The following is a 19,664-nucleotide window of genomic DNA, read 5'->3' as shown; positions in this document are numbered from 1 at the left end:
AGAACCTTAAATACAGTATCACTCCTCAATCTATATGGAATTCGTTCATTGTCTGTTGAAATTGCAGTTTAGAGGGCTATTGTTTTCCAGGTCTGCTGGGCCACGAAATGAAATTTAAAGGGAAAATTAAAACAGCTTTACTAGGAATATTTTGGTGCTCGTACGGCTACTTCTCTACATAGTCACCCTTTACATTGAGACATTTGTCGTATCGTGTCGTAGCGTAGCTCGCTGTTTGAGTAAACTTCTGCCATCCGAGCCAGCGTTTCATGTCAGTAAGGAGATGGTAACGTAATCAGAGGGAGTAAAGTCCGAGCTGTATGGTGGGTGATCAAGCACTTTCCAGCGAAAACACTGCAGGGGCTTTTGTGTTACAGCTGCACTGTGCAGCCACGCATTCTTATGCGTAAGGGCAATGCCTGATGACAACATTCCGTTTCGCTTGCTCTCACATGCATTTCGTACACGCTTAAAAAGTCACGCTGTACGAGCCTGCAGTTATGACCGTGCCATGTTCCATCAATTCCATCAGGAGTATCCATACAGTTTTTGATGGAGAAGGTTCGCTTAAACTTCTTTACTTTCGAGGAATCATAATGCTTCTATATTGTTTGGATTAAGTTTTCGTTTATTGAATTTTCAAATGAACCTATCTCTTGTCCCCTGTGAGTATTCTGTTCTTAAATCTCCATCATGGTAGTGCTGGAGAAGCGTTCAAGCGGTGCCCATTTACTGCGTTTTGTGATGGCCGGTCAGAATCTTGACTACATACATCGCACAGGGTTTTAGTACTGGAGTAGCGAAATTTCCGCCATTGCGAAATATCGGGAAATCAATCACTCAGCACAGAAACTATGACCCGACGATTTTCTCGAATCGTCAGATCCACTCGCTGAACAAGCTCCTCGGTTGGCACTCGATTCCTTCCCTCTCCGCCTGCATCATGAACGTCTGTGCGCCTTGCTTTAAATTCCCTACAGCACTGCCACATCTCGCTGTCACTGATGAAAGTTGTACAGGGCACATTACTCATTCATCGATGAATTTCAGCTGCACTGCCCCTCCCAGCATGCAGGAGTCGAATTACAGAGCGCAATTCACACTTGGCGGTAGACGGTGATATCTAAGGTATGTCTAAATGACCGGTGCGCACTCAGAACTGAGAGCAGCGACATCATGTGATAGGCGGTCATACTAGAGAGATTGCGCGACACATGTGCGAGTTGCGTTACGGATTTTAACAGTGGTGTTTAATCGCTGGCCAATAGGGTCTTGAATAAAAATACTTTGTACAAATATGTGTTATATTTTAATTGATCTGCGTGCAATATATGGACAGTGTGAGTCTAGGGTTGCATCTGTGAATCAGTGTTTTGTGAAAATGGTTGTCAAACTGCGTGCTGTGTATGAGACGACTTAGTGTGATGATTCATTTCTGTAATTGATGTTTTAACGCACACAAAATGAGTGTGGACTGCTATGATTGGACTGTTTCGAGCTGTAGTCAGGAAGGCAACAAAGAAAAAGTAGCGTGTAACCCATTGGGTAAGACACTTGCTTATGGAGCGTGGGGCCGGGGTTCAAATCTAGCCTCGGCAATAAGTTTTACTTTGTTTTATGAATCCTTTCCTTGTTCTGTTCATTTTGGTCTACACAGAGCTCTCACAAATCAAGTTTATTGATTGCCTCCAGCCGTCGACTTGGCTTTGCACAATTCCTTCGCACCCTCTGTACGGCGTCAGCGTGGGCAAGTCGGTGGAAGCGCCGGTGCAGGTGTTCAGGAGTGCATAGTGCTAACCGCTGCATCGTCGAGAATGCAACAATTGTTTGTATTTGCCAGGGCCTGGCCGGTGCCCTAGTGGTGAAATAGTTTTAAGCATGTTCGAAATGGGCGGCGCAAAAACAAAGGACAATTCTTCTGAAATAGTTTTAAAGACATTGAGTACGGTATTACGCAGGTGCCAAAACTTTACATCATCAATGACGCAGAATATATTTGGTTGCAATAAGTGCTTGTCTGGTTCCTTTTGTTTTCCGTGAGTTGCACTACCTGTCCATGCTGCTGCAGTGTGGCTATGGTAATCAGGTAAAACACTAATATTCACAATTTTGTAGACAAGCTTTCTGATATTTTATGGCAAAATAGCAGAAAGTTGTAGTCAAGAGATTTGTATGTCGCGTCGATAGGATCGATGAAATTCAATGCGAGTGAAGTACGAGTTGCCTTTCTTACGATAGAAACATAGAAAGACGCCCTATACCTTAATGAAAGTGTTTCCGTACGGTAAACCAGCACCGCTAAAAGATTACTTGCAAAACATGGTACGCGTGTTGCGGCGTTGTCACATTTACGCTGAGCGTCTGGCCTTCTTGGCTTTCGGAGCTTTCGTCTTCCGCCTCTGCGCTTGCCCCTCTGATATGCTCTCCGCGATTTCCAATTCGTACACCTCAACACGTTAACCAAGGAGAGTACGGCAAGAGTGGAATTTTGTTTTGGTTTTGACCTTTTTGTTCATTCAATATCATTTTCAAATTTGGTGAGCGTTTCTAATATCTGGCGCGTGACAGGAGCGTCTCAGAAGCATGAAATCACCATTACCTTGACGTGGTACAAACATCGCCGGGCCTGGACTTTACGCTTTCTTTGCTTAAGAGTGGTATAGAAATAAAGCGCGGACTTACGTCAAGCCGTTTCTTTACAGGCTACCATGGCGACAGTGGGGAAGTGCCGGTTAGTTTCCCGACTTCACACACAAAGGCCAGCAACTTGTTTTTAGAGGCTGGTCGGGAGCTTGGTTTCAGCAACGACGACTATAATGGGCCGAACCAGACAAGTAAGATACTCAGAAACCACGCTACACTTGCTTCGGAACGCAGATTTACAAATATTAAACTGAAAAAGTTGATTGGAATTAGTTTAGTAGCTAACGACTCATTATTTATCTATATAATATATATTTTTGCAAGTGCGAGGTGACGAGCCCACCAAACGATTTATATTTTAAGAAACTCCTAGATCACCTGCGTAATCAGACACTCTCGTTCGTCCACAAGGCGTACTTCATCACCGCTCTCACACTCTGACATCACTGCTCTCACGTGATCCTCTATAGCACGTGACGGCGACTGCGCCTGCTTTTCTAATGCTGGGTCTTGGGCCCAGTACCATTGATTCTGAAAAAAAAAACAAGGGAACAAGTGTCAACGGTTGTGTACGCATCTGTATTTCTTTCAGGTTTTTCCCGCGTACAAAATAACATAAAGAATGGAGAGCGCTGGAGCTCAAGTAAAGCGTTTATTACCAAGGACGTTCGCAGAAGGCGGAATTTTGACGTCGCACTTTACGCACACGTGACGAAGGTGAGAGGCTTGTTTCAACTCATGTGTTGCGCGTAAAAAATTATCCGTATTCTCTTCCGACTTCCTGAATCTTCATGTGTATGAACTACGAAAGAGTATTCCTAGCTGTTTATTTGTCCTCAATTTAATGGCTGAAAGCAAGCAATATAAGTAAGCTACTTTTGCAGGTTATTTTCGAAGGAATGACAGCTGTAGGTGTGGAGTACAGGCGATACTCCGAAACTCATACTGTTCGAGCAAGGAGAGAAGTCATACTTTGCGCTGGAGCCATTGCGTCTGCGCAGCTGCTGATGCTATCCGGTATAGGGCCTCGGGAACATCTCGAGTCGTTGGGGGTAAGATCACGGTTCGCTTTTCTTCTACGCCATCCTCGAACTGGCGATACCAATCCTCTCTGCCGCAGACTGCAAGTACAAGATTTCGCGTACACGAATAATCCCAAAACGTGTGCAGAGTGTGAACATTCCAAACTGATCCCTAATAAGGTAATATATTCTGGTTATCAGAAATATAAGTGTACAAGGAATCTGTTTGTACATTTATGAAGTGCTGCTTGCGTGAAGCGATTATTTAAAAGCGATAAATGTACAGTCGTCGTCAAACGTTTTGAGACCACTAGATCACAGAACACTTTACTTTTCAGTTATTTGTGAATGTACTCGGTCGCACTGCCCAGTATGTATTTTAAGGGGTTTCGTAACGTGTCATAAATCAAAATTCAACACCACCTGCCGAGCCAGCGGGAATTCAGCTCCTTCTTGTGTCTCCTGTTCCCTAAAATTTTGCCGTCATGACATGCTCTACACGACGTCGATTTACGCATTTTTCGGAACTTTGATTGATTTGTTTACATTTTTTCCCGGAATTGTCCAGTTTCATGTGCAGTGTCTTCAGCTAAGATCGGCCAGTTTCCTATGGTGAGATGCTCGAAAGCAGCTTAGGTGGAAAGCAGGCATGACACTGCTCGTGTTGCCATGCCGTCCGTAGCTGAGCGTTGCATCAAATAGCCACTTCTGCTGCCTTCAATGGTACCATGCCCACAACTGTTATCGGGAACGAGCAGTGGATAATATAGATGCGTGCGCAGTCCTAAGCACTCTTTTGGTGTAGATTTCGGAGGCGGCCGCGCCTAGTAAATCGCAAGGAACGTGCGTATGCTTCTTTTCCGCAGGCGCAGGCGATATTTAAGAAAGGTACAACTCTAAAAACAGATATGCCGTTTCTAATGAGTGGCTGCCGCATTCTAATAGCCCAGCTGTTATACGCTAGTGTCCAGCGATATCGCTGTGTGCGTAGACAAAAAAAAAGAGGATTGGCGCACCTACGCACAAATAGTGCGAGGACTAATGAAGTGGTTGAGCTGGTGACGTTGCCATCCTCCTTTTTCTTCTCCTCAACCTCACTTCTGTTTCCCACCCCTTGCTATACAAGACAGCTCTATTAACGGGAGACCTGGAGAGGTGCGAAACACCGCTCTTTGCCCTAGTGACACGTCACTAGCAATGAGAAGGCAGCGTCATCTCACTGGTATAGACAGCGTCGCAGACAGCGGCCATTGCCCATCTCAGTGTTCATCGCAGAAACAGAGTTTTTCTTGAGCCAGCGCGCCGTGTTATTTGCCACTCGGAGAAGCGTATGTGGCGTTGTTTCTCGCAGGCGATCGCGCCTTCTCGCGAGCTTCTCCTGCGCAAACGCGCCGTCTTATTTACGACTTGCTTTACCGTGAAGGGCTACGAAGCAAGGACACGCCGACAACTCGAGAGCATCAGGTGCTTCGCACCTAAAATAACGGTATTGCCGCCTCGCCATTGGCCGCCGTGGTGGCCCACCTGTTTCGGCTGCTGCCCGTTGTTATCGGCGGCGTGCTAGTGGTGGAATGAACACCCTATGCAGGAAAACATGCAAAGGCGACATGGAGAATTGCACACTTATTAAAATTCTCGCTTTGCAAAAGTGTGGTGCGTCACATGCGTTTAGCCATCCGCTCTTCAAGGGGTCGTTGATGATACTGAAGAACGTTACAAAGAAGACGTAATACCGATGCCGCCAGAGAGCAGCGTTCAGTTTACAATAAAACTACAAATCTGTTGAAAACTCACAAAGGCGTTTTCGCACCCGCGAGCTTAACTGGTGACAGACATTCAGCATGGAATAATATTGAGTGTGTATGTGACTAGCTCCTAGCGACGATGTGCGTTTGGAAGGGCATACTAGAATTCACCTCGAGCCAACCGGAATTTGAAAGTTGGCACGAATAGGACGAAGCCGCCATAAAAGATAAAAACCAATTTAAATATGAGGCAATGGTTAACGGTAAGGGTTATATAGAATACCTGTGATATCGGAGCATAATTTTATTTAGGGTACGCGCCAATAATATGTCAGCATAATTATTGAAAATTAACTATATCAGTTCATTGAAGGAACAGACGGTTTTCTTGCGAGCAGCTGGGATTGTTGCGGGAGCTGGCTGAGGAAACCTCATCCACGGACTTCTTTCTACGCGGCCGCTCGGATCCGCTTCGGCGCAACGACGACGCCCTGTCGGGGTAGATTGCAAGGGAAAATCAGTGTTAATTGCAACTCAAGTCTTCAAGTTCGCTTAAATTAATTGAATAACTTCAGTGCAAGAGTCGACTGATCTCTTCAGATAATCTGCCGTCAAGGTGGTGCATAATTACTACAGAATTCGTTAGTTTGTAGTCTACCGAAACGAACCAAGTGTTCAAGAAACGCAGGAGGTTCCACCATTGAAGAACTTTAAGTGGAATATTAAGGTCGCCTATTTTTTATATGCTACGTCTTTGAAAGTATCTGCAATAATTATTCTGTCGCAATAGACTCTCAGAAAAGCAGTTTACTGCGTAATTGCGCTACGTGGGAGCACTTTAATAAGGAATAGTGAAAAGAACACATTGCCCCCAGCAGCAGAACGCCTTTACAGATTTACTTCGATACAAGAGTGTAAAAGTGCCCCTACTGCTGTTGCTACTATGATTCTGGTTAATTTGTTGTCTACTTCATCGTAAGCACAATTTGCACAATACATAAAAGCACATTGTTCTTTGCCTTCCCGCTGCCTGTATCAGGGCAAGCACGCGATCTTCCTTAACACAACGTGCGCTGTGCGGCGAAAGCTTTCTGAAGAATCTGATAATTTTTTTAGAAAAGCATCGCACACCCCCTCTTGGAAAGACAAGTGATGCTGAGATTGTCGGTCAAGTCAATCATGCTTTGCCCCTCTGAAAGGCATTGATTTATAGTCAACGGTATACAGTAAACATCGGTGATACGATCTCAGCTCATACAAATTTCGGGGTGATACGAATTTTTCGTTCGTCCCGGCCAAGGCCCATTGGCCTGCCATGTAACGGAGCACGGTTGTTTCGAACCGATTTTCACCCAGCGACGTTTGATACGAACTTACGCTACCGATCAGGTACAACGAGGTGCTGACCCCGCTGTCGCGGAAGACGTGCCAAGCACGTGGGAGCGCGGGAACGCAAGCGTGGCCAAGCGTGGCCAAGCGCGCCGCACCGCCAAATCGTCAGAATCACGGTGTAAAAAAAACATTGTTCTTACGGGCAGAATAAACATTCAGGTACGCGTCACAGCCTCCAAGATTGTGTGCGCGAATCTTTGAGGCTCTTATGTGCCTCGGTGTGCCTTCGCGTTTAAATTATAGAGGGCATTAGCGCCATGCTTTTTTTTTCTAACGCGTTGACGTGGGCTGCTGTCGTTGTACAGTGTTTACACGTGCCTGCCTCGTGCATCAGACATCCTCTGAAAGGTGGACGAGGACCGAAAGAAGGAGAGGACGGTATCGGCGAAGGAGTCAGGCCTCACAACGTCAACGTGCGCGACCGTTGAGGTCGCACTTGTGCGGGCACGGCCGTAAATCTCCCCAAAAAAAACATCCCCAACACCTCCGCAATAACGTAATCATAACACAGGAGAGTGGTTCTGTAAATTGTAGCCTTGATCCTTTTCATCAAAGCGCTTCTTTTGTTACTTTCGCTGCAATACTCAGGTGTCATGCAAAAAAGCATTCTAAAATTTGGAAGGGGCTACTGCTGTCGCGGGTCACAACGCACCTTCTTCATTGTTTAAATAAGCGCGTACGGACCGTATATATACGAGTGCTGGTATGATTGCCGAGATCTAAAAACTTAACTGACAATCATTCAGGGTTCTTCATAACGTTGATGCGGCCCTGAAATACAATAAATGAAAATGTACGCCAGGTTTCTTTTGTCGCATGCTAATTTTCCATGCTTTCTGGTGATACGAATTTCGGATGATACGAATATTTTTGGTGGTCCCGTTAGATTCGTATCACCGAGGTTTCAGTGCAGTATATTCATAAATGAAATTGTTGACTGAAATTCTAGAAACTTGGCGTTAACGTAGCGACGTCCACAACCGTGGAATAATGAATATTCTGAAAATTTTCGAACGTAGCTGCAGCAACATAACTGGCATAAATGACGCTCATTCAAGTGTACAGCTCAAACCACTGTTTCAAGTGGGGTTTTACGATCACGAAACCACATTGAGATTCCATAGTATGTGGGATGCAGCTGTCATGTATTTTCTGGGTAGTTAGGGAACTATAAAATACAAATTTAGCTGACATAAGGCTCATGCACGCCGTAGCACATTGTACAGAGCCATCGACCTTCGCCGAACAACTTCAAAAATATTAGGCGCCGGTTACGTTGCTGAAATTTAGGTGTTGTAAGTGTTGTTTCGACAAAATTATATTTCCAGCATGAGAGAAACACCGTCGTATCAGTCAGGGCACGTGCTTCAATGTAAACCACCTGCTTTAGTTAACATACAACACGTTACAGTAGAACCTCGGTGATACGATCACGGCTCGAACGAATTTCGGGGTGATACGAATTTTTCTGTGGTCTCGGCCAAGGCCGATTAGCCTGCAATGTATTGGAGTACGGTTGTTGCGAACCGATTTGCACCCCGCGACGCTTGATACGAACGTACGCTAGCGCACATGTACGAACAGGTGCTGCCCGCGCTGTCGCGGGAGACGCGGCAGTCACGCGCGGGCATGAGGGCTGCGCGACCATCAACGGTGCGTCGTTGCCTCCGAGATAGTGCGAGCGAATCTTGGAGGCCCTTAGGCGCCTTCGTGTTTAGGTTACAGATGACTTGACGTCGCGCTTTTTTTTTCCGACGCGTTGACGCGTGCTCCTGTGCTCGAGGCAGCGGCGTCTTTGTACTGTGTTAACACGTGCCTGCCACGTCCATGCAAGCCATGTCCCCGCAATCAGGCGTTCTATGAAACAAGACTGAAGCTTGGGCTGCGCGTCCGTCATGAGGTCCCATTAAAGGTGGACGAAGACCCCAAGACACGAAGCGGATTTTCTTGGCGAAGGAGCTTGGCCCCTATCTATCGTGTGCAAAGCGCTTAAGTCACTTTCGCCGCAGTACTGTGGTGTCATGCCAAAAAGCGTAGTAAGATTAGGAAGGGGCTACTAGCAGTCACGGGGCACAACACATCTGGTTCACTAATTACACACGCGCGCATGCACCGTATATTTACGAGTACAAGTATGATCGTTGACGTCTAAAAACTTTAGTGGAAATCATTCAGAACTGTTCATGACGTTGCTGCGGCCCTGAGAAACACTGAATCAAAACGTATGCCAACTTTCTTTTGTTGCGTACTGATTTGCCATGTTTTCTGGTGATACGAATTTCGGATGATACGAATATTTTTGGTAACCCCGCGCGATTCGTATCACCGAGGTTTCACTGTATATGGTGTACATTGGAGAACTAACTATCGGAAGTAGAAATTATATTTTTATGTAGTTACGGTAATTAATAAAAACTCAGTAAGTTTTGATTTTGATAGTTTCCTCAAATTGTTTAAGAAGGAAACTAAGAAATATTTATTGAAAATTGTGTGTGTTTTGTATACCCTGATTTTCTTTATTATGAGCGTTCGATATACTTTATGTAGTACCTACAAGTGCAGCTGAACTGGTATATATATATTGTTACAATTTGTAATGCTTTCTGATGTCAATACAAGAGAGCCGGAGCCCTCGTCGGGCTTTTCAGCCTCTTAACCGCCTTCTTCCTCTTTATGAAAAGTAAATAAACTTCAATTCCGTTCTGAATATATACACATATTTTTTTCGTTTTATTGCCTTCATATAAAAGAGATACTGAGACAAAAATTCTTGATACGCACAATTATGTTATTTCTTACGTAAGTGAAGGAAGGAAGCCCTGCAACAAGTACTTCACTTTGTTTCCTCGTTGTGGTTACTGCAGTATAACCATTGTGGTCACTATTTATATGAAAAATTAGGTGCCTTTTCGACCTTTCGAAAAAGTGAACAGCAGATACTTTGCTTCAACGCTACCTGCTTCATATCTTATTTATTTACCTATTTATTTATTTATTTATTTATTTATTCGTTGATCTATTCGTTTATTTTATTTATTTATTATTCATTAATTTATTTATTTATTTCAAAGTACCTTACATGCCCCTAGATGCATTGCGTAAGGGGGTAATGCAAGAAAATGTTACAACGTGTATAGTCTACAAAAGGAACGGGTATAAATACATAAAGAAATGAGAACAAAACATTGCTGTTGTAACATATGCGGGAACGTAAAAGAAACAGCAAGATTGTGACTTCATCGTAATAAAACAGTTTCTGATTATATCTCTCGAAGCCGCCGTAAAAATCATAACTGTTCATTATGAAAAAAATCACAGCATATCCACGGAGTGAATGATGATGAGTGGGCGAAGCTGCGGAGGTTCATCGGCAAACCGTGAATCTTCCGTGAATTCTGCCCAGTACATCATCACCGAAGTGAGATCGGGCGCGTTTATATAAAGGTACGATGAGAGTTATGACGACTTGCAGCTCACTTTAATTTTACATGTACGCTGTAAATTTTCATTGCTTAATCACGCACAGGAGAAATCGCACACACGCACTACCTTGGAGGTCAAAATCCAGTGCCTATATATACGGGGTAGTCAGTGAACGGTTGTGCAGCGCGAGCGGTCGGTTTTTTTAATCAAGACGCTGCCGCGACGCTGCCTGCGTCGGCGCCGCTGCGCCGCGAGGCAAGATACGGGGAGGGGGGGGGGGGACCGTAGAAGAGGAGAAAGAGGAGGAAGCGTAGGAGAGGAGAGGGCGATACATATCACGTACTGTCGCAGCGCAGTCTTTAGGGAGCCTTCATGTGTGCACGCCCCCTCCGTTTTTAAGACTGGTTATGGGAGAGGGGAAGGGGAGAGGGTGAGTGGAGCGGGAAAGGGGAGAGGGGTAGAGGACATGGAGAATGGTGAGGGGGAGTGGAGAGGTGTGTGGAGAGGGTATGCGCATGCGCAGTAAGGGTGGTCACGCCGCACACCACCACCACCACCACCACCACCACCGGACAGATACTGCCGTTTACTGACGCCGGACAACGGAGACGTGACAAGGTTAGACTAAGAGGAGCTACGCCCAAAAAATTAGGGGTGCCGATGTGGACACTGAAGCAGAAAATGGGGAGAAAAACGCGGTATTTTTGCTGTTCTCGTGTCTTTGTGCCCACCAGCCCGCCCTCATTAATGGTGAATTCTAACAGCAATCTCATTTTTTCTTATTCTCAGAAGTATAATTCTATATTTTCGGCTTTTCGCAGTATTTATTCTCGCATCCTCCGCACATGTTTCAGATAAACGTCATTGCTGATCTTCCCGTTGGCGAGAATCTATACGATCACGTGACCGTGAACGGCATCGCAGCGTCGTCAGCAGAAAACATAGAAATTAATTACTATTTACCCTCTACCGTGCCATTGTACGCCCTATTTAGAACAGGTAAGCGCAGATCAATAGCTCTCTAAATCCCAGCTGCGTTGATGTTTTTTAAACATGAGTTTGACGTTGAATTTCACCTTTATTAATTGTTATTGCATGTAAAAATATTGTATTGTGTAATATCGTGATAGCAGTTATATGGACACCCTCGGCGGGCATTTTCCGCCGCCGTCGCCATCATGTCCCGTATATATATATATATATATATATATATATATATATATATATATATATATATATATATATATATATATATATATATATATATATATTATACGCAAACATAATTCAGGAAAAAACTCCGAAGCCCGGGAGCTCGGCGAGCAGCGCACCCCCCTGTTTTCGTTTCATGATCTGCAGCGTCATCTGGTAGTGACGAAGTTTTTCACAACGCTCCACACATTTCAGAGGGACGGAACGCACTTCAATGCAAGGAACGCAGCCTCGAGGCATTCGTTTTTGGACGCACATTTGGGAAGCCGTCCACGAACTCTGATCGCGTTAGCCACCGATTAAACTTTAATGCGGCCGCCCACACCACACAGCTATGAAGGTCGGTCCGCATTCCCTGCATCTTTCCTAAACATCCGGGACATATTCATATGCAAGTTCAGACTTGACAAGTTCCTGTTTCTGTACATTTCGTCCGATTTCTTGTTACGCTGGGATTGTGCTGGCGGGTTTGGTGCGTCGACGTGGTCACGAGCGAGGTGACATCACGGCTCACCGCTTTTTCGAGTAACTAAATGCGCCCTGCTGAAATGGACTGTGGACATCTACTTGGATGGACACATTGAGAATAGCTCCCTGCAAATTGCCGTATCCCACTCTCCTCCAGAAGTCTCACGAGTATTGCCTGACCTCTACGCTGCCACCTCCTCCAGCCTTAAAGGGCGACGACCCAACTCACTGGATAGCATATCCTTGGAGTATTGAACCTAGTAGACTGTGCATCGGTAAATAAAATTGATAAATAAATATAGAATAAACACAATTAAAAGCTTAGAGTAGAGCTGAGCTAGTTGGTAGGTATTCATGTTGAAAAGACAGGGCGTCCAAATGCGGACACAAGAGAAAAATCCAGAGAGTGAACAGCTATCGTAACGCCAGAACGGTGATTCACGTGACATCATTAGGGTACATTCTCTCAACTGGTCAATTTACGAGAAATAACAGTCGCGAATTGTCTCCCACACTGCTTTTCCATGCAGTCTCCCACCCGTTCTTGCTTTTCTCGCGTGACTATCATGCGCGATTAACTGATTTCGCTCCATCTTGTGTTTTCGACTGCGTATGCAGAGATAGAAAAGTGTTGCCGACAAGCGCGAAATCCTCATAGGTTCAACGCTCAGTGCTGACATTGTACGCCTGCTTTATGAAGAAATAAGTGGCGAGGAGATAACCCCTGTAAGAAGGGTAGTGAAGGCGAGAACGAAACCAAAGAAAAGTGCACAGTATTATTGATTCTTCCAACAGACGAACTCTTTGCAGAGGAGGCAATGCAGCTTTCCAGGAAAATGTTGAGCACGCTTTCGCAGTTTTTGGATGTTACTTACTGATATAGTATTTGTATGTACATTTTGGACATGTTTTCGCCGTTGCCGTCACGTTCCGTATAACCCTTTCAGCCCTGGATTTTTTTATTTTGGCCGGAGACATTTTTTGTGCGTGTTTTCCTAATAGTTAGGACCTCAGAAGACCAAAAATGAAAAATTGAGCCAGTAGTGCAAGTATTTATGGAATAATTAGCATGGAAGCAAATTAGCTCATCAGAGTTCAGTGGCTGTGGAATTAAAAAAATGGCTTCTTTATTTCTGCTACTCACTAGACCCACATCAAATCTGAACCACATCTCATTTTTCAGTGTGATACTCCTTGAAACACCTTCTGTAGGACGTCCCGAAAACGGCGCTTACCCGCCTCAGCTGACCCGCCTTGGCGTCACCCATGACTTCGGTCAAGCTTCTTCTTGTTTGTGGCTCCCAGCTCCGCAAATATGTCGCAACTTTGGTGTCAATCACAGTGGGGATCATTGTAGAAGTATTTGCCCAAGAATGAACATGTTTGGTTTCATTTCCGAGGTGCTGGGGAACTTTTGTGCGGTGTCATCAACTGACGACGCCAGGGCCGAAAGGGATAAAGTCCAAATGGATAACGTCACTCCGTGCATCGTATGTTCCATCCGCAAGTAAAAGCTCGCGAGCGCTGGTGATGAACACGCTAAAACAGAGACGAAGCAAGCTGGCCATCTCAGTCACACGAAGAGCGCATGCAGATAGCATCAACACGCGTTAGAGGCCTGTCATTGATTGCTCTTCAAGGAAACAGCCCGCCCGTCTTTCTCTAGGAGAATGAGCATAAAGGGACGCCGGGGAAAGGGGACTTCGTGCCTCGAGCAGCACCTGTGAACATTTACTTTAAAGGGCCCCTTACCAGGCCACATAGCAAATTTTAGTTAGACGCTTGAAGTGTTGCGCGAAACCACGATGCGAGGAGGCGAGTTTCAAACCCTTGCCACTTGCCCCATGTAGCCTTAGCAAGCCAAATCTCTTCCCTGCCCTCTTCACTTGACACATACGCATGAACACGCCATGCCCATGCATGGTCACGTGCGCAAGACGTGCCCAAGCCAGCCCGAGCACGCGAGCGGCGTTGCACGGCCGCTACCTCTTTTTCATGTAGCGGCCGTGAGCGTTTTGTCGGCGTTCTCTCTGGTTTACTGCCTGTTTCTGCGGGACGGGCATGAAAGTTGAGACATTTTACGGGCACCAGAGTGGCGGTATCATGAGCCAGTACCGCATTAACGTTTACTTGGACGCGGTAGAATAAATGAGCATAATGAGTGCTCGAACGCGCAAGACCATTACTTTCGTTTCCAGGGCTGGCGTCTGCTCGATGCGCTAACCGCGGGAACACGAACGCGTGGGAAAGGGTGGCACATTAGCGCCGCATCTCGTTGCAATTCACGAAAAAAAAAGAAAAAGTGACAGACATTTTCTTTGTGTGTCTCATTATTTCGCTCAAGTTTTATTAATCTATTCAAGCAACAAATTACACAAACTACACATGTCGTGTCAATTAATTATCGCAGTGTCACGTGCTACTGTTCGCGACGTCAGAGCAGAGTCGTCTACGTAGAGGAGCGACGTCACAGCACTGCCATCTACGCAGGGCCATTTTCTCATGTACGTCATCCCCTCATTCTCTAAAGCGCTCGCCCGCGAGAGGAAGGGCAAGCAGCGTTCACCTTGAAATTTGACCCATGTCCGCGGCGCGTAGCGTTGCAAATTTTGGCAGATGTGACCGTGAACGCCCAGTGTATGCATTGCGCTCGTTAGCTCAAAATTGTCAAACCTGGTGAGTGGCCCTCTAAGGGCGTGGTCGCGAGCGCTGGCACACGCGCCATCTCGGCAGACATCAGCGAACGGCTGGTATACTCAAGTAAAGTGCGTTGTGGGGCTAGTTGGTATGACATTAGAACGGTAAGGAACTGCGCGACTGACGGAACACAAGAAGTAGTACACGGGACCTGTGTACTACTTCTTCTTCTGTGTACTGTGTTCTGTGGACTTCTGTGTACTTCTTTTACGTCCTGTGTACTACTTCTTCTTGTGTTCCGTCAGTCGCGCAGTTCCTTACCGTTCTAAAGGCTGGTATACTCTTCTACGCGCTGTGATCTCACCGCTTCATGCTGTGACCACTGATACGACAAAGTGTACGAAAAATGCTTCCCTCCCGCTAGCGGCCACATTGGCATACACTAGCGTTTTGAAAAGTGTTACGCGAGATCGGATCAAAAAGGGTTAGCTGCTAGCCTTCGTTCATATAACATTACGACGTGTTGCTATCGCATTCACTGTTTTGCCCTGTCGGTAAAACGGTATTTTTTTTCAAGGTAAAATTTATCTCCCCACCAACTCTCAAATCTAATCCCCCTTTCTCCCCGCGCCACGCCGCCGCCGATCCAACGAACCCCGCGTCGTTCACGCGCCGCCGCCGGAGGTGGAAACACCGGCGCGCCGCCGCCGGTGATTTTGGGATCGGAGCACAGGTCTGTGTGCGATCCCTCGCTCATAGGTTTAGCTCGATAGGTTTAGCCGCTCGGCCAGTACCCATACATAATCTAGCGAACTAACGGTGAGCTATTTATAAACATCATTTATCGCAGGCGGTACGCAGAGCTCGGAGGTGCTTCAACGTGTTCATTATCACCCACAAGATGGCACGAAGGGCGCGGTATAAAGGTCGTCGCTCCGCTAGTAGCGAGTTGTAGAATTGGGGACCCACGACACTGGGTCACTGTGATGAGCGTGGTGGGCATTTGAAGTGGGCGGCTTTTAAAAGTGCTCGTCATAAAGAGAAAGACGACAAGGAGTGTGTACGCAGGGATGAGCACAGTGCTGAGTGGAAGACGACGACGACAAATCACTTCAAGAAGGCGCGAGGCGCAAGGGTTCGACGTACAAGTGGCCCAATAAGGAAACAACGCGGACCATGTCAGGGGTCAATCACTTGTCAACGCGGCAGTCGAGCAGTGTCCAATGAGGAATAGACAGGCGGACCCGAGGGCGAGAAAAGCAGTGTGTACAGAAGAGCAAGGGGAGTGAAGAGAAAGAGACAAGGAGAAGGTTGTCATCGAACCAGGTGTTTAAGACAGGCAGTGAAGTTTCAACCCGACCCTCCAGGACTTAAACCGGCCGGAGCCTTCTGCCGTCGAGTTCCCGCGTTAGGAGACCATAGCCATAGTGCGTGGACTCCAGCCCGAGGCCTGCGAACTCCGGTGCTGGCAGGCAACGCAGCAGCACCGCTTGGGCTATGAGCCTGAGCTGTGCTTCAGCTGCTTGCGCATGTTAACGCGATTGCGTTAGAGAGCTCGTGTCGCATAAATTCCGGTGTCGGCGACGGTTTCGGTGACGGCGTCGCTAGCGACGCTTGTGAGCGCAAAATCGTCCGTGACCGAAAAATCGAGAAAGATGCAAATAAAATAACCAACAAAAATCTTCGGTCCCATTGAGGATCGAGCCCGGGCCGTTTGCGTGGAAAGCCGATGTCCTACCACAAAGCCACGATGTTACTTCCAATTGCTTCGGAAAAAAACACTACATAAATGCCACGTAGTGGAAGGAGTCTCCTTACCGCATTTTGTTCGGCAGGTGTCACGGCGAAAATGAGTCCATTTGGCGATATGTAGGTGCAATGGCGAGGCCATCAAACTACAATTCTTGCGCGACTCTATGCTTCGAAAAAAGCCGGGATAGCTCAGCCATCGCCGCTGAAAACACTCACGAACTTTCAAACAGCTCCAAAAATGGACAACTAAATACATCTAGCGGAAAACATATCAAGCCAACAATTGCTTTATAGAGGAGGCGTTGATAAAGCAAACAGCAAACGTTAGATAATGTGCTGCCATCTGTGAGGCCGTTGTCAGAAATATGTCTCGACTCTCACACAAGGAAATGCTTTAGAACAAAAACCTGTACCATTACTACAGATACATCGCGCGCGTGCGTGTGTGGTAACAATGCACATTAATCAATATGCACTTATTGGCTGAAGTGCGCACTAGAGGCCGGATTTCGCTATCGCGTTCAACTCTTAAAGGCGAACCTTAAGAGTCCCCCAAGTTTTTTCTAGTATTTCTTGGGATACTTAAACGGAGAAATTTTGGTCTGTCTTTCTGTCTTTCTGTTTGTCGGCACGTCCCTCGATTCAGCCCCTCGGCCAAAGTTGAACCACTTGCCCAAGGGCCAGCCATCTTGAACTGGTACGGCTGTTCATACTTGTGAACGTTGTCGATCAAAAAGTAAATATCACGCATATCTGAGGCGCAACATCACTAGGTAAGTATTAGGTGGTGTGTTCCTTTAATAGAAAATACATATATACGTAATTCTAGAGACCCTCGTTTCTTAAGCTGCGCTGAAAATGCGACTGCGCTGCAACTTGCCTTCCTCCGTGCCCTCTGCACGAGCTCATTGTTGTGTTTCGGTTTCGGTTCTGTATTGCACTGTACAAATGCCATGGGGCGCCGCTCTGGCATTCCTGTTTTACCCAGGCGACGTGTAAATAAAAGAGTGTGTGGAGAGTACTCGTTGAGTGCGCACGTTTCTTCTGCTTCAGCGCATCGCGCCAAACCGCGTGTTCGGTCTGGCTGGCGTCCCCGCCGGTGGCGTTGGTCACCGCCGGTCTTCGCCTGCTGCTACGCCGGGACTACCAGCCCGCAACACAGCACTCATGTTTCCCGACGTATTGCCAGATGGCGTTCATATCTTACGCAGCGCCTCTTCTATCGTATTTAGACGACATTTGCAGCGAAGCACGCTGATGTAATCGGGGTCTGCCCAGAGGACCGGAGCCAGCCAGAGTCCCGGGGAGATGTCGAGGAGAGGAGCCCGGAGCTGTTAACAGTAACGTTTATTACATTATTTACAGGTAGCGTTGCTACATGATGGGGTTAGCATCATGGAAGCTCTCGAGCTTCTAGGAGCTTCTCGGATCTTGAGAGAGCTTGAGAGAACTTGTGAGAGCTTGTCGGGAGCGCATCGGCGCTCGCATTTTATGTCCCGGCCTTCCCAGGGTTCCCTATAGGAAAAAATAATGGAGGCCAGGACAGTCCAATGAAAATTTCCATCTTCACCTCCGCGCCCAAAAGGGGAAGGTGAAACGCCGCCTCCCTCCCAACCCACGAAAGGAGAAAGAGGCACGTCCAGTTCGTCCCATGGCGAGGGAAACACACTGCCAACCGCGCACTACACGGCACAGCACGAAGACGTTGAGTCTTACGTGGAAGTCAATTTCGTTGACTGTTGCAGTGATGGGTATGCGGCGCCAGGCAGACCACGAATTGTGGAAACAGCGGCACCAAGGCGCCACGGAGAACGTGGGAAATGCATCCGCAGACGGTTCCCAGACGCTGGGCCCTTTGTCCGGGGCACCTTGACGACAAAGCAAGCCCCCTCGACGGCCAACAGCTCTTCCTAATATGTCAGTCGGTCAGGCGTGCCCAAAGGGTTTTACGAGGGGCGCAGACAACCTGAGATAATTAGGCGAACGACTTTCGTGTTGTCACCGCTCTTGGTGCATCTCTGGAACCGCTGACCCGGAAGAAATCAGGGTAGTCTTAGCCGCAACGTCTCATGGGTCAAAGCGGCGCCAAGCCAGGCAGGCCGATCATAACAACGCAGATACGCGGCCAATTTTTCTCCTGGTTTCTCAGCGCATCGTCCAGTAGCCAGCGTGTCCTCGTCTTAACCAGCCAGACCGCGTCTACAACAATGCCGGAGCCATCATGTACTGTTTCGCAGGCACCGGCCAAACGCGCGGCGTTTTTGTGAGACTGAGCTCATATTTTTTTCACCGCTCCGCCGCTCAGCCACCTCCCAAACTGTATCGTTTAGTTTAATTACTGACACGTGTGTTCATGTTGTTATTCTGAGTGGTTTCTTGTGTGATGTGAACCTTTCGTTCACCGTGGATTTCTGTACATTTTTTCGCTTTAAGTATTCATTAAAAGGTTTGTTGTGTGTTTCTTGTGAAATAACAGAGTGCGGCGGAGGCTTTCCTTGCAATATTGTAGAAAACTTTAAGGCCGGTGAAATGCGGTGTCTACAGTGATTCGATTCCTAGACTTAAATACAGTTTTTTTGGCACACGGAATGCTGCTTCTTATTCTCTGGCTGTTAATACTTGCTCTTTAGCACTCGTAGATTCATTTGCCACTGGTGGCATGTTACTAACATGTAAATTGTTTCATTGTGTGTGTGTGTGTGTGTGTGTGTGTGTGTGTGTGTGTGTGTGTGTGTGTGTGTGTGTGTGTGTGTGTGTGTGTGTGTGTGTGTGTGTGTGTGTGTGTGTGTGTGTGTCAAAGACGGTTTTTTGTGTGTCGAAGAGTTTTTTGGTGTCTTATGGCCCTGACGCTACTTCTCATCTATTTCAGGTACAGTGCAGATCACTCTCTCTCACGTAGGAAGTACAAGTGTGAGAGTGAAATAAGAAGTAACCAATTATTAAGAAAGCACCGCGGGATCAGCTAAACTGCCTAACACTATATTGAACAAATAACGTATTATGTTGCACAAAACCACTTAATGCCTACGGCGACTACTATACCTGAAACACTGTCAACTCATACGTGCGCCACACGTTCTACTAAAGGTCTTAAACTTGAATGCAAGGCGCCAGTCGAAGCAGGGCGCCATTGAAAGGTGGAAATTGTTAGCTTAAAGGAACGTTCCAGGTTACAAGACGTGTCACTACACTTCACATCTCAGCAACGCCCTCGGCGTCACCATGGGGTGTTCCTAACGGTCTTCGAAAACAATGAAGCATTTGAGGTTTACGCGTCAAGGCTACGATATGAGTATGAGGCACGCCGTAGTGGAGGGCTCCAGGAATTTCACCATCGGGTGTGCTTTGGCGTCTGACAGGCATCTAGCAT

At 46.8% G+C, this 19,664-nt stretch overlaps 1 protein-coding gene across 1 annotated transcript in view; it reads left to right on the top strand.

Moving 5' to 3' along the window:
* Window positions 1–19,664, top strand: part of LOC119386641 (oxygen-dependent choline dehydrogenase) — a 53,761-nt gene that overhangs the window by 32,086 nt on the left and 2,011 nt on the right. The window contains exons 4-7 of the mRNA XM_037653926.1: window positions 2,703–2,834; window positions 3,236–3,360; window positions 3,528–3,695; window positions 11,080–11,224. Coding sequence (XP_037509854.1) covers window positions 2,703–2,834; window positions 3,236–3,360; window positions 3,528–3,695; window positions 11,080–11,224 — 570 coding nt within the window. The remainder of the gene's footprint in view (window positions 1–2,702; window positions 2,835–3,235; window positions 3,361–3,527; window positions 3,696–11,079; window positions 11,225–19,664) is intronic.

Source organism: Rhipicephalus sanguineus, chromosome 3, assembly GCF_013339695.2.
Source record: "Rhipicephalus sanguineus isolate Rsan-2018 chromosome 3, BIME_Rsan_1.4, whole genome shotgun sequence".
Classification (NCBI taxonomy): domain Eukaryota; kingdom Metazoa; phylum Arthropoda; class Arachnida; order Ixodida; family Ixodidae; genus Rhipicephalus; species Rhipicephalus sanguineus.
The sequence above is the reverse complement of the archived record's forward strand: the minus strand, read 5'-3'. Positions and strand labels throughout refer to the sequence as shown.